Source organism: Boleophthalmus pectinirostris, unplaced genomic scaffold (assembly GCF_026225935.1).
Source record: "Boleophthalmus pectinirostris isolate CB_2022bp ecotype Guang Dong unplaced genomic scaffold, ASM2622593v1 HiC_scaffold_5, whole genome shotgun sequence".
Classification (NCBI taxonomy): domain Eukaryota; kingdom Metazoa; phylum Chordata; class Actinopteri; order Gobiiformes; family Gobiidae; genus Boleophthalmus; species Boleophthalmus pectinirostris.
The window spans coordinates 19,176,971-19,189,624 of record NW_026571404.1 but is presented as its reverse complement, the minus strand read 5'-3'; the positions used below and the strand labels follow the sequence as shown (position 1 = coordinate 19,189,624).

At 39.9% G+C, this 12,654-nt stretch overlaps 2 protein-coding genes across 2 annotated transcripts; one reads left to right on the top strand and one right to left on the bottom strand.

The window, feature by feature from the left end:
- The first annotated feature begins 6 nt into the window (after positions 1–6).
- Positions 7–2,424, top strand: fbxo11a (F-box protein 11a). The gene is made up of 4 exons (XM_055162641.1): positions 7–76; positions 157–265; positions 343–441; positions 953–2,424. The coding sequence occupies exons 1-4, from the start codon at positions 70–72 to the stop codon at positions 1,080–1,082; spliced, it is 345 nt and encodes a 114-aa protein (XP_055018616.1). The 5' UTR covers positions 7–69; the 3' UTR covers positions 1,083–2,424.
- Positions 2,390–9,871, bottom strand: msh6 (mutS homolog 6 (E. coli)). The gene is made up of 10 exons (XM_020921257.2): positions 9,495–9,871; positions 8,755–8,960; positions 8,504–8,676; positions 5,686–8,245; positions 4,929–5,212; positions 4,165–4,282; positions 3,989–4,078; positions 3,624–3,778; positions 2,963–3,162; positions 2,390–2,569 (listed from the first exon to the last, which is right to left on the bottom strand). The coding sequence occupies exons 1-10, from the start codon at positions 9,755–9,757 to the stop codon at positions 2,488–2,490; spliced, it is 4,131 nt and encodes a 1,376-aa protein (XP_020776916.1). The 5' UTR covers positions 9,758–9,871; the 3' UTR covers positions 2,390–2,487.
- Positions 9,872–12,654: the final 2,783 nt, after the last annotated feature.

Here is a 12,654-nt window from a genome sequence, read left to right as displayed (position 1 = left end):
CTAGAAGGCAATCAGATCTTCAACAATCGATTTGGAGGGTTGTTTCTTGCATCTGGTGTCAACGTTACAATGAAAGGTACATACAGTGATTAATCACTTTTAAGGTTTATTTAGTTATTTTACATTTTAATTACTGTAATTTTTTGCTCTCCCAAGATAACAAAATATTGAACAATCAAGATGCCATTGAGAAGGCTGTTAGCAGAGGTCAGTGCCTCTACAAAATTTCAAGCTACACCAGCTACCCAATGCACGATTTTTACAGGTACAGCGCCAGATAATCTCCAGATTAATGAGTCGTGTGTGTCCAGTGTTTAATGTTGTTGTCTGGCCTCTCCAAAGGTGTCACACCTGTAACACAACAGACCGCAACGCCATCTGTGTGAACTGCATCAAGAAGTGTCATCAAGGACACGATGTGGAGTTCATCAGACATGATAGGTCAGTCAATACACCAGTATATACTTGCACGTTTTGTTGGGTTTGTGAGTCTTTGCAAGTACTAAACTACATCAAAATTAATACTAAGACTATAATGCTGCCAAATTGAGGAGTAATTTGAGTTAAAGGTGGGGTACCTGAAAATTTAGTTTTTCATTTTACATTCTAAAAGCAACACTTGCTGGTAAATAAAATACCACTGCTCCATGCCGTCTGTATCCATTTATATTTGATAAACCTCAAACCCTTAAGAAATGGCAGTAGCGACACTAGGATTGACTCAGCATAGATTAGATTTTAACAACCTACTACCTCCTTTTATAGTTTGAAAATCATGAACTGGAGCTTTCATAAAGGTTTCATGAAGGCTATATATGATTGGAATCCATGGGCAATTTATATTCTTGAAAATCATAATGCATTTCTCATTGCTTAACAACTAGAATACATTGGCTCTTCATTTTGTTGTAGTAGACTATCTCTCATATGGCTCTCATTGTTTGTGCTGCAGATTCTTCTGTGACTGTGGTGCCGGGACACTGTCGAATCCTTGCACGTTAGCCGGGGAGCCCACTCATGACACGGACACTCTGTATGACTCAGCTCCTCCTATAGAGTCCAATACACTGCAGCACAACTGAGCTCCAGACCCATGGGCAGTATGTGCTCCAGACACTTTACCTTCTGCAGTGGCACCAGGAAACTTTAAATGCATTCACTTTGACAAAGATTACTCGAGACTTTCAAATGACATGCTTAAAGGAAAAAAAACCTGATAATGGATGCCTCGCTTTTTTTTTCTTCAACTATTCGATAAAAAAAGATGACGACAGAGGACAGGAGCAGCTGACTCAGGCACTGTGGGTGTGTTCAAATGGTCAAGTGAAAAAACGCCAAGAGTCATCCGTCTTGAGGAGGTGGATGAACACTGCAGTGATGTACAGGCCCAGAGCAAACAGGAACTCTCTCACGGAGCAGCGGCCCCAGTTTAGCAATGCTTCCAACGTGAGCTGCGACGTGCTCCTAATCCACGTACGGGAAAATGACCTAGCACTTCAGCTTTTTTCCTCAAGACAACTGTTGAGATTTGATTTTATTGCTTTGTGTAGTTTTGTATTTTCATGCAAAAATCTTACTGTACTTGAATGTCTTTATTTTATTAAATGTGTTTAATTTTTTGGTTATTATACCCTAGAATTGCTGTAATTATACTCATGTCACAGTATCTAACTTCTTTCTGTGAAAGAGACCAGAAAAGAGAGGAAAACACTAAACATTTTCTCCAGCCATGTTGACTACATTTGCAATACAGTAACGTGCTGATGCTGAACTGTGCTTTCACCAGACTTGCCCACAAATGCATTGGTCACATTTGTTCTTACAAATATGGGTTTGAACTTATTCTATGCATAATTTTGTTTAAAGGGCCTATATTTATTTTGTATTATTTTAGGATGTAGCTTGTGTTGTAGCCGCTTGCCAAGTGTAAGACATTTTCAAATGTCAAGCTGCTCATCACCAAATAAAGTTTTTATCTTTTGCCTTTTGTAACTGTATATTGTATTTTGGTATTACAAGTTGTCCTTGATTCCTCATCAAGAGAATTATACACATCTTTTTATAGCTGGGTTATTTATCAATGGAAAGTGAGTATTGTTTTGTAAAGAGGACAAGTCTTGTGAAAGCATCACTTTGTGTGTTCTCTATGGCCAACATGTCTGGAGAAGTGAGAGGCTTTGACTCTACTGAAGCTGAGACAAGTGTCTATATACAGCCCTATATGGTTTCATTATCCCCCATCCATGTGTACTGGTGATTGTGGGTTCTCATACAGACTGAAATGTATGCATGTATCATAACATCTAGACTTAATATATTGTGAAGTATTCAATAACCGTTATGTAGGCGCTAGTGTGAATTAAAAGGGTTTAATTTCCTAGATGAAACATTGTCCTTTTTTAAAAATAAACTTTATTAGCTCAATTCAGTAGTGTTTTTTTTCTAGTACTAAACATTTTGAACAGTTGATGATTATTTTTCCTATAATTAAAGTGTGTTAATCATTTGAACAATAGATGCGAAGTGTGTCCTGTCCAGTGTGGGATCCTTGGCAAACTGGCAGATTTTCCTGTAAAACAAGAACAAATGGTAAGATTGTCCATATCAATGCATCAAAACATCTTAAGATGAAATTTTGGTCTTCTGTATAATAAGAAACCACCCAAAACAAATTCACCTTCAAAGTGCATATGACAGATTAGGCAATTAATTTCACTAAAACTGCTAAAACAATTATATAACACAAAAGTCGTGATAAATTTATTTTGAAACTAGATTTTGAATGGCATTTCTGATATTGATGATATAGGTAGGAGTATTCTGTTTTAGATCTCATTACTACTTCCTGTATTTTTGCAAATTTTTCCCACAAATTGACACTTAATCTGATGTAAAACTATGATAAATATTTATTGCACTTGTTCGATGTGCGAGTTCTGTAACTTGTAGTTTTTGTACTTACTTGAAGAGTCTGAGGCTGATGGTGCTCCTCTCAAACTCTCGGGCTTTCTTGTGCCCGATTTGGATCACCTCTTCAGGCAGGTTGGCGAGGCGAGCAGCATTAAAACCATAGCTCTTTGGACAGGCCCCAGTGATGAACTTGTACAGGAATGTTATAGTCTCTTGACTTGGATCTTCACATTCATTCTCCACCATACATGCCTGAAAGTATAAGGGCAATGAAATGAAAGTTTCCTTGGAGATGGACAAGTTTAATGCTATACTGTGGAATATTTCCGACAGAGCAATAATATCTCCAGAAATGTATATAGTACACCTTTAAGCCTACCAAAATGGACCATACATTATTTCATAAACAGTCTGATATTCATACTACAGTAAATTTGGTCTTTGTCCAGCTACTGTCATTCTTTTTAATTACTTTTTAATACAAAACACCAGATTTCACACAAGACAATTTTACTCACCTACGTCAGTTTACTGAAAAGGCCAATTAACATCTGTTATGCAGTCAATCCCACAATTATTCATAAATCAATTCAAAAAGAATGTATTAATTATAAAGACATGAAATGCTTTGTGGTAGACTGTATCACTTTTGGGTTCAAGTTTTTACATGAGAGTAATTGCCTGGGTGTAAAGTGTGATAAAGAGTTACCCACCATGTGTCCCAGGCGGACTGCAGTGTTGTTGGCATAGTCCTCCACCAAAGAGTGATAATGAGTAGAGAACAGGGTCCGACAACAGATCTTCTCTGCCAGCTCCTTCACCACAGCACTGGCAATGGCTGTCCCGTCGTATGTCGCTGTGCCTCTTCCTACAGTGACCAGATGGGAAAATTGTATAATACAGAATCCAATTTAAGAATGATAAAATGTTAGGACTGTGGCCATATCAATGAAGAATTCAAAACAAACTATTTTGTCTGTTGGACTGTCATCTGCCCTCAAAATGACACCATATAACATGAAGCTGAAATCTATGAATGCTAAACAAAGCATCAAGAAATCAAGCAACCAAACCTTACCAAGTTCATCCAGAAGCACAAGCGAGTGTTTAGTAGCATGGTGCAGGATACTGGCTGTCTCACTGAGCTCCACAAAGAAAGTGCTTTCACCTAGAAAGGGCAAGGATGTTGTAAGGTTTACTAATGAAAACAACATCAGTGCATTATATTTAGTTTTCAGAGATTTATGGTGTTACCAGCCATAATCCGATCTGAAGCTCCGAGACGAGTGAAGACTCTGTCAACTGGAGTGAAGCGAAGGCTCTCGGCGGGAACGTAGCAGCCCAGCTGAGCCAGGATGATCACAAGTCCACACTAAACAGAATAATAGTTTTATAATTACTCATCTGTTTAGAGGCCTAAGCACCAGTTACACAAATCCAGCTTTATATTATGACCCCTAAATGTTCAACTGTTGTAGAGTATACCAAGATGCCAAGATGTTTGTTATTTATTATAGCTGTCATGTCGATGTGGATGATGCATACTGTTTTGAGCTCCTAGATTGATTGCTATCAAATTGGAGAGTCACTAAGTCACATTTAGCAAATCTGAAAGGCTGCAGTTCTTTAAAGTAAAGAATTTATTTTGTAATTGTGTTTTTATACCGTTTTTTTTGCACATAATATGGATGAATGAAATATGAAATGTGGAACCTGCCTCTCAAATCTGCAAAGCAAATTTACCTATGAGTACGAATAAGGCAACCTAACCTAACTAACAATGTTACCTGCAAAGAACTAAATGTCTTTGTGTCTCTATAGGTTCTTATGTATACACCTGCTACCCTGCACTAAAAGCATGTTCTTTGCTTGTTTTCCTTTGAATTTGAGCACTATTACTTACATCTCAATGCCACTGGTCTGGACAGACAACACTGTGCAAGAATCGTTCTTTTAAAACACAAATCTTATAGAAATTAGATTTACTTCCAAAATGGTTCAGCTTTACTGTGACCCACCTGTCTCATGAGAGTTGACTTGCCCCCCATGTTGGGCCCAGTGACTAGGACACAGGAGGCGGCGCTCTTCTCTTCATCGGAGTCACTGCTCCCGGGACAGCCCACGTGGATGTCATTGGGAATGAAGTCATCTCCAAAAAAGGTCTTTGTGACACATGGGTGACGAGAACCCAGCAGATCAATGAAGGGAGCAGACTCGTCATCATCTTCAGGAAGAACCACCTCAGGCCTGGCCATTGGTCCGTCTCCACCCTGACTGTAGCGGGACAGGGCTAAAAGCACATCTGTGAACAAAGAAAGTAAAAAACATGTATCAATTATAGTTTCTAATGAGAATGTTGAAATTACAACCCCCCAGTCAATAAGGAGGTTTATTCAGAAATGAAAAGAAAAGCTCAGCAATGCAACCACTAAATAAATGTAATTACTTTTATCCAAGGTGTATTTTGACAGGCAACCTTAGCCTAAACTTTTAACAGATTTTGCAATGCATTTAGTTTGCAAAAATATTCCCTAAGGCAAAGAAATGTATTTGTTTTAGAATTATGTAACAACCCCAATGTCAATCTTACAATGAGCAATGTGCTAGTACAGCTAAATGTGAGCAACTGAAACATCTGCAGGAAATGAAAACAAGAGCAGACACCTGCAGTGCAAATTTGTTTGTTTGTACCAGCCCAATGTATTCCAGGCTGTTTGAGGAAAACATACTCTTTACAGTCATTACTCTGCAATAAACTCAAATAAAAGCATTTACCAAGCACAGCCATGCACTCCACAGCGGTCTTCCAGTCCTTGTAGTTTTTGTCAAAGTTGTAGAAGAGGCGCCTCATACAGTCTTTGAGCGCTGCATCCCGTTTTTCCTCATATCCCTGCAGCTCAGAAAACAGTTTCTCCGACTCCTTGGTCACGTAGCGTTTCCAGCCTTTCTTTGTTGATTTCACCTCATACTCTTCAGGAATGTTCCTCTCTGAAACACTGTCTGGAACCTCCATTTGAAAGCGGTTTTTGCCCGTTCCCCAATAGGACATATTTTTACATCCGAGCCTCTTCTTCTGCCTGTCTAAATAGTCTTGCAGTTCTCTTTCGCAGTTTTTGATGCCAGTTAATGCTTGGTCAAACTCTGGGTCAAAGCCAGATTTGGGGGTTATGACTCCAGTGGTACGTGCTTTTTGGTGGTCAAATGCCGTGTCCCAGCGCTTGAGTTCCTCTGAGAGATCAGGAAAGATGCCATTCTTTTCATGCTTTAAAGTAACAACTTGACAAAGCAACACAGATCGAAAATCCCCTGACATGGCTGACATCACATTTATGATCTCTTGCATGGTTTTAAACCCTTCCAGCGCTGAGAGGAAGTCTGCGATCTTGCGTTTGCTGTAGGTGACTTCTTCATAAAGAACAGCCCTGGAGTCGGGATGCTCCTGTCCCTTCAGAGGCGTGCCGATGCTGTGAATTTTACTGAGAAGTCGCTCTAAATCTGGCAATTTTTTGAGCAGCTCTGACACTTCTGACGCCTGGGCTTGAGCTCCCATAAGATCTTCCACTGCGTCCAATCTGTCCCGGATAGACTTGGCATTACACAGGGGCGCACATAACCACTGTTTTAAAAGCCTTTTGCCAAATGGGGTTGAACAGGTATCCAAACGCTCCAGCAATGTGCCCTCTGTCCCACCTGAACCATTTTGAAATATCTCCAAATTTGCCAGCGTTACTCCATCCAAAACCATACGCTGCCGTGTTTGGGAGAAGAAGCTAGCTGCTCCACATGACTTCTCCAACTCCACATCGACAGGGACATACTCTTCAAAGTTGGCCATAGACAGCAGTTCTTGGTCCACGAGACACTTCTTTAAGTAGAAAATGCATCCACCCAGAGCAGAAAGTGCCAGTTCATAGCCATCTTTAGGTGTAAGGCATAAGGAGTCACTTGCTGAAGTCATGTTTTTGAGGAGAGATGGAAGAAGGCTGTTACCACTCTTTTCTTTGTTGGCATTTTCACTGAAATAATCTTCTTCTGAAAGGGTTTTAAGAGTTTTCTGAGCATCCCAAAACTGACTGCTGGCGTTAAGTCCCTCCTGGAGAGCAGCTGACAAAGAGGCTTTAAAGATTTTGCGTGTTTCCACCGAGGGGTTCCCCTTTTCAAAGAGCACTTCTGCAGGGGGATAATGAGCGATCAGGGTGCGGAGGCGAGAGCAGTGGCGGTCATCTTCAAACTGTCCCACGTGGAAAAAACCCACAGAGGTGTCCACAAAACACACTCCATATATACGGCAGCGGCCCGAGCTCTCCTCCTCAGCCTTTTCCTTCAAACTCAGTAGAAACTTGCTCTGGCTTTCTGACGGAGCACCATCCAGAACACTATAGGTTTGCGTCCCCTTTGTGATAATCCTACAAACTTCTCTTTTCACCACTTTGTCAAATTTAGAGGGTTTAAACATGCTCTTGCAGCGTGCTTCCATCATTTCTGGAGTCTCTGTCTGCTCCACTCTAGCCACCTTGTAGCCTTTTTGAACGAGTACATCTGAAAATCTCGCAAAACCTATTTCTGGAAAGCCTGAATGCGCCCAGGTGCCTTTCATGAATGTAAGTCCAAGTTCATTGACCCCTACAACAGCATCCATGTGGTAAAGCTCATAAAACTTGCCCACTTTGTAGAAAATAACTGTATCGTACATGTCTGCTTTGAGCTGCCACCACCTTCGCATCCCAGGGGTCTGACGGTTTAAAAAGTCATCTGGGACATATAGAGACGATGGGTCATAATCTTCCTCACTTTGTCGACGTCTTTTGCCGTCTTTCTTGCGCCCATCCTGTAGCCATTCCAATTTCTCATGGTCCCAAACGGTGGCGCCGCCACTTCCTCCTGTATTTGCCTGGCACTCAAAGCTGTCTGGAGCAGAGAAAGCAGAGAGGCGGGACTTAGTGTCAGCTGCAACCATCAATGGAGACCGTTTAGGAGCAGAGACAGGGGTACTGGGTGCTTTCGGTTTAGCATTAGTGGATTTCTCAACGGGGCGTTTGCGCTTTACTGGTTTTATCGGACTTTCAGGTTCGGACTCCGGGCTTTCCGATTCCTCTTCGCTGGACATGGCAGGCTCTTCCTCATCATCATCACTGCTGCTGGCTGCATGCTCTGGTTTAAACTCATCTTCAGAGCCATCACTGTCTGAAGCCACAATGATGCGTCTTCGCTTGGGCTTGTTTTCATTTTTCACCGCTGCTCTAGAAGAACGACGGCTGACTTTAGAAGACTTAATTTCTTCACTCTTCTGCTCCTCAAAACTTGCATCTTCGTCACTTATGGTTGATTTGTCAACCTGTTAAAAACACACATTATTACTTATATTCAACTATAGTAATTGTCTACACCAGTGGTTCTCAAATTCAACTGCACAAAACATTTCTATTTCTATTCAAAAAGTAAATTTATATTGTTTCCAGTATGGATCTTGTTTCTCTTTGTGATGTAAATTTCAATACATTTAATATTTAATGTAATATAAAATAGCATCACTTAATTTTAATTTACTTCTGTGTACTGTTTAGAAACTATTGATGGAAAATGAATTTGTTACCTCCATGTCCTCTTCCTCCTCTTCGTCATCAGAGGGGTCAGTGCAAATAGGCATCTTTAGTCTCTTTTCATCTGTGTCGAACATGACAGCATCCGCAAGCTCCATTGAACGACGAATGACTGGTTTGTTACTGAAGAACACCCCTCCAATTTTGGCATCACTGCTGTCAGACCCTTAAAAGACACAAGGAAATGAACTCTAGAGTGTTTTGAAAGAAACAAAAATCACATGATTCGATAGTTGAGGATTACCCTGGTATGCTCTGATATATTTTGTGTTGACCCATCCTCTAGTTGGCGGCTCGTCAAAGAAATGGACATGTACACGCTGGTCCTTGCCCTTTCCTCTCATCTGCTGCCCCGTTAAAGGCTGTGGTACTACCATACAAGGCCACCAGGGGTGCCCCTCCATTTTGGCCCACACAAGTGAGCCTGCATTAAATGAGAACTTTGGGGTACTGGGGGAAAAAAAAAAAAAAGTGTAGACAAGTGTAATGTGTAGACACATTAAATGTTTTTGACATTTCCATGTATTGCTGAACTAATGTAGATAAGGTATCAAGTTAGTGAATAAATGTAATTGTGTCTATAATGACAATTGTTTGTACTTTGCATCTTATCAAAAGAGCATCAGTTAAGAGTATGAAGCTATATAGGGCAGGCACAACACACAGCTACAGTAGAGCTTTGGTTCAACATGAACAAGAATTAGTGGCACAACCAATTTTGAATTGAATAATTTAATGTCTAATTTTGTGGTGTAGAAGTGTTAAGCAGCCCCTTTTATCCAGTAAAATTAACTTTCAAATGTTATGATATCTTGTGATAATCCAAAGTGCGATTTTGTGATACTAATATATTCCAGGTTTTTATGACTATGGAGGGGCCACCAGGGAGTCTCCTTTATTAATGGGAAACACTGGAATACTCGTCTAGGAGGGAAAAACCTGCAGGTAGGTGTAGTACCAGTCTGAACGCATTTCCAAACTCACCTTTCTTTACTCGGCACTGCCTTGTCTCCAAACAGTTTGTTAAATCCACTTTTTGCATTTTTGGCATCACTTTTCGCTTTGATCTTGTTGATCTTCGGAGTTGGTTGCTGCTGCTGTTTCGCTTGTTCTTTCGGAGAAGAGTTGGATTTCTCCACGGAAGAGGGCAAGTCCGCCTCGGTAGGAGATGGAGCAGGCTTCGGTTTTGCAACAGTTGGTGGAGGAGACTTGCCAAAAAAGCTGAAGAGAGACCTCTGTTTTGACATTGTGTTTTTTATTCGATGCAAAGTCTAGCTAATCTTCATCAACATAACCTAGCAGCAGCAGGTTAGCCACGGCGTGGGTCAGTTCGCGGGAAACGCACGCAGTGAACGTAGGGGGCGGGGCAGAGAGGCGTGTCCAATCAGAGAGTCGTTTACTGAGACGCGGATGTTACGTGTCCACTTGACAGAAATGAGCCATATAAATAACAGGCAATTATTTTTTGTTATTATTAGTTGATGCATTTATTTGATATTTTACATTGACTCAAACCCACACAACCCAACGTTTTAGATTTAACTCACATACTGTTTTCATTGTGCTTTCGATTTCCGCCAGTAGAGTGCAGCAAAACACTAAATTGGCTGATTACATAGGCCCCTGTTCGAGGCCATTGTTTTTAATTTTTTCACAAAAATTTTGCTAAATCACACAATTTTGATAAGATTGTCCATGCCGCCGTGTTTAGTTTTTATTGGTTTTAACTTTCTTTTTGTGTTGAAGTTGTCCCGAATACAGCAAAATGGTAAATGATTCTGTTTAATCCGTATGTGAATCTGTTAACTCAAGTTGTATTCTTTTTTCAAGGCACACTAGTGTGTCCCGTGCACTGGTTGAAAATAAGGACAGGCTGTTGGTAAGCAATTATTTCTTTTCCATGCTATGTTATAAATACCATTGTCTAACTATTTGTATTAACACAGCACAAATTCAAATGTGTGAAGCATATTATGTAATTTTTTTTCCCTTTCTTGTTTCTGACTTCTTTCCTCCGTCCACATAAGGCTACATGTTCAGGTGCAGTATATGGAGGGTCAGTCACCTGCTTGCCTTTATTACATCAAAAGTATAGTATTTAGCTTATCAATTTAGGCTTTTAAAAAAAAAAAATTTTAACCACTGTGAATGTTTTTTATAGCTTTAAAAATGAAATACTGTAAACGGGGTTGCCTATCCACATTTCTGTTTTGGAATGTTGCCTGCTTGTCTCTATGGATATAGATATGTTTAATACCATAATTGGGAACATTCCACAAAAATCAATAACATCTCCATGGAGACAAGAAGGGGATGGAGCCTCCTCCAGAAAATTATAGTGCAGTTAATTGGTATCTTGATGTAAATTGAATATGGTAGAAGCTGATTACACATCTTTTGCGTCAACTCTGCAGCTTCACAGTGTCCAGGACGTGCCCACATCAGGACCAAAGTGGCTGCTGGGATGGACTCCAGTCTCCATAACCTATAATGAGAGTAAGTGGAAGAAGATGATGAACAAGGAGTATTTAATCCTGAAGGTTTTTTATGGGCATTTCTGTTTAATTGCCATCTCCTGCTGTTACATAGCAGAATCCGTGCCAACAATAGAAGCAGTGTGCAGGGCCTCATGAGTCAGCGCAGGGTTATACTGGCACCATGTACTCTGCAGATTAAGTAACATCTTTGTCTAACGGTTTGTCAGAATTTCTACACTTTCAAATCCTTCTCAATATGTGTGTTGTTGCCACATACATTGTTTATTTTGCCCAGCGGAAAATAGTGTCACTTACATATTCAAAACATCCACCCACATACAACATTTTGGCATATTGTGTGTGGGAGAGAAGCATCTAATTAAAACATAATGCCAAACCCTTTCACAGCATTTGTTCTTTGTTTCCCTTCACTGAGATTGTCTGTGTTTTAAATAATTAAAAAGTGAAAACTGCCCTGCTGCCTATCTTGATCTAAACTTCATAATATGAGGAACAAATTCAGAACCTATAGATAATGTAGTAATGCATGTTGTACTGTTGCAACCGTGGTCTACTTATTTATGACTGAATAATGCTGGGAATTTACACAGTGGCTTAAAAATTCATTATCTTCCTACTTAGCAACTTTCATCAGCTCTCCAGGAAGCAGCCGTCTGAAAGCAGCTAATTAAAATGGCCCAAGTCTCCTAAAGCAAATTTACATGCACAGTTGAACATCTTATTGGTAATGACTTCAGAGAAATGGGTTAATATCAGGACATGCTAGCACAAGAACAAAAGGTATGCTCATATTAACAGAATAGGACATGTCAAAGTATTTTGTTCTTGATTGTGTATCATCTGCCTCTCAGTGTGCAGTGATTTGTAAATTATTTTAAAGGTATATTATGTAACTTTTCATACAAAGGGTCCGCCACCACCTGCTTGGCTCATGCAGATGTTTTTGCTTCCACAGGCTAAACAAATATATCTTGCATTTATTGCTCAAACATCAGAAAACATTTTTTGTATTTTTACAGTTATTTGGGCCACCTCTCCACAGATCTGACCTGTGACTTGTTCTGGTGCTGTCATCTTAAACATGAAACATTCTGTCAAATGTCCTTATTGTTTTTTGTAGACTAGTGTGGTGTGCATATGTTAAAAACGTATTAAAACATGTGCTGATCATTGGTTCATTGTTGTTTTTAAAGTGGCCTTCTGTCTCAATAAAAGGAGCTTTTGGGAAATCTTCCTGCAAAACAGAGACAAGAAAGAAATGCTTAGCCTTTGAGCCAACAATAAAGGACTCTGAAAGGTCAGGTAAGATAAAAAAACAAAAAGCACACTCTTCCCCCAACAAATTAGCTTTATTGCTGGCTGTTTTGTCTCCTATGACCCTTTTTGCTGTTCACTATTCTTACAAGAGATGTTTTTTAGATTCTAGATGATGTCATGCTCTCAGATGAGGATAAGAGCCAGTTTTCCCTATTGATTGATGGTATTTGCATTAAAAAATATCCAATGAAAAATCCACACAAATTGAACCTCATCATTTCTATTAGTGACTAGCCCCCCATCTATATGAAATATTATTGGTCTGTACAGTGCTGTAAAATCATCTGAAATCCACCAATAACAGTAGCTTGATTCTGGCGAGAGGTGAA

Coding starts and splice junctions, on each gene's coding strand:
- fbxo11a (XM_055162641.1), top strand. Junction 266..342: donor CCAATGCACGATTTTTACAG/GTACAGCGCCAG, acceptor GCCTCTCCAAAG/GTGTCACACCTGTAACACAA. Junction 442..952: donor GAGTTCATCAGACATGATAG/GTCAGTCAATAC, acceptor TTTGTGCTGCAG/ATTCTTCTGTGACTGTGGTG.
- msh6 (XM_020921257.2), bottom strand. CDS start 9,757: ATGTCAAAACAGAGGTCTCTCTTCAGCTTTTTTGGCAAGTCTCCTCCA. Junction 4,283..4,928: donor AGTCAACTCTCATGAGACAG/GTGGGTCACAGT, acceptor TATTCTGTTTAG/TGTGGACTTGTGATCATCCT. Junction 3,163..3,623: donor CAGTCCGCCTGGGACACATG/GTGGGTAACTCT, acceptor TTATACTTTCAG/GCATGTATGGTGGAGAATGA.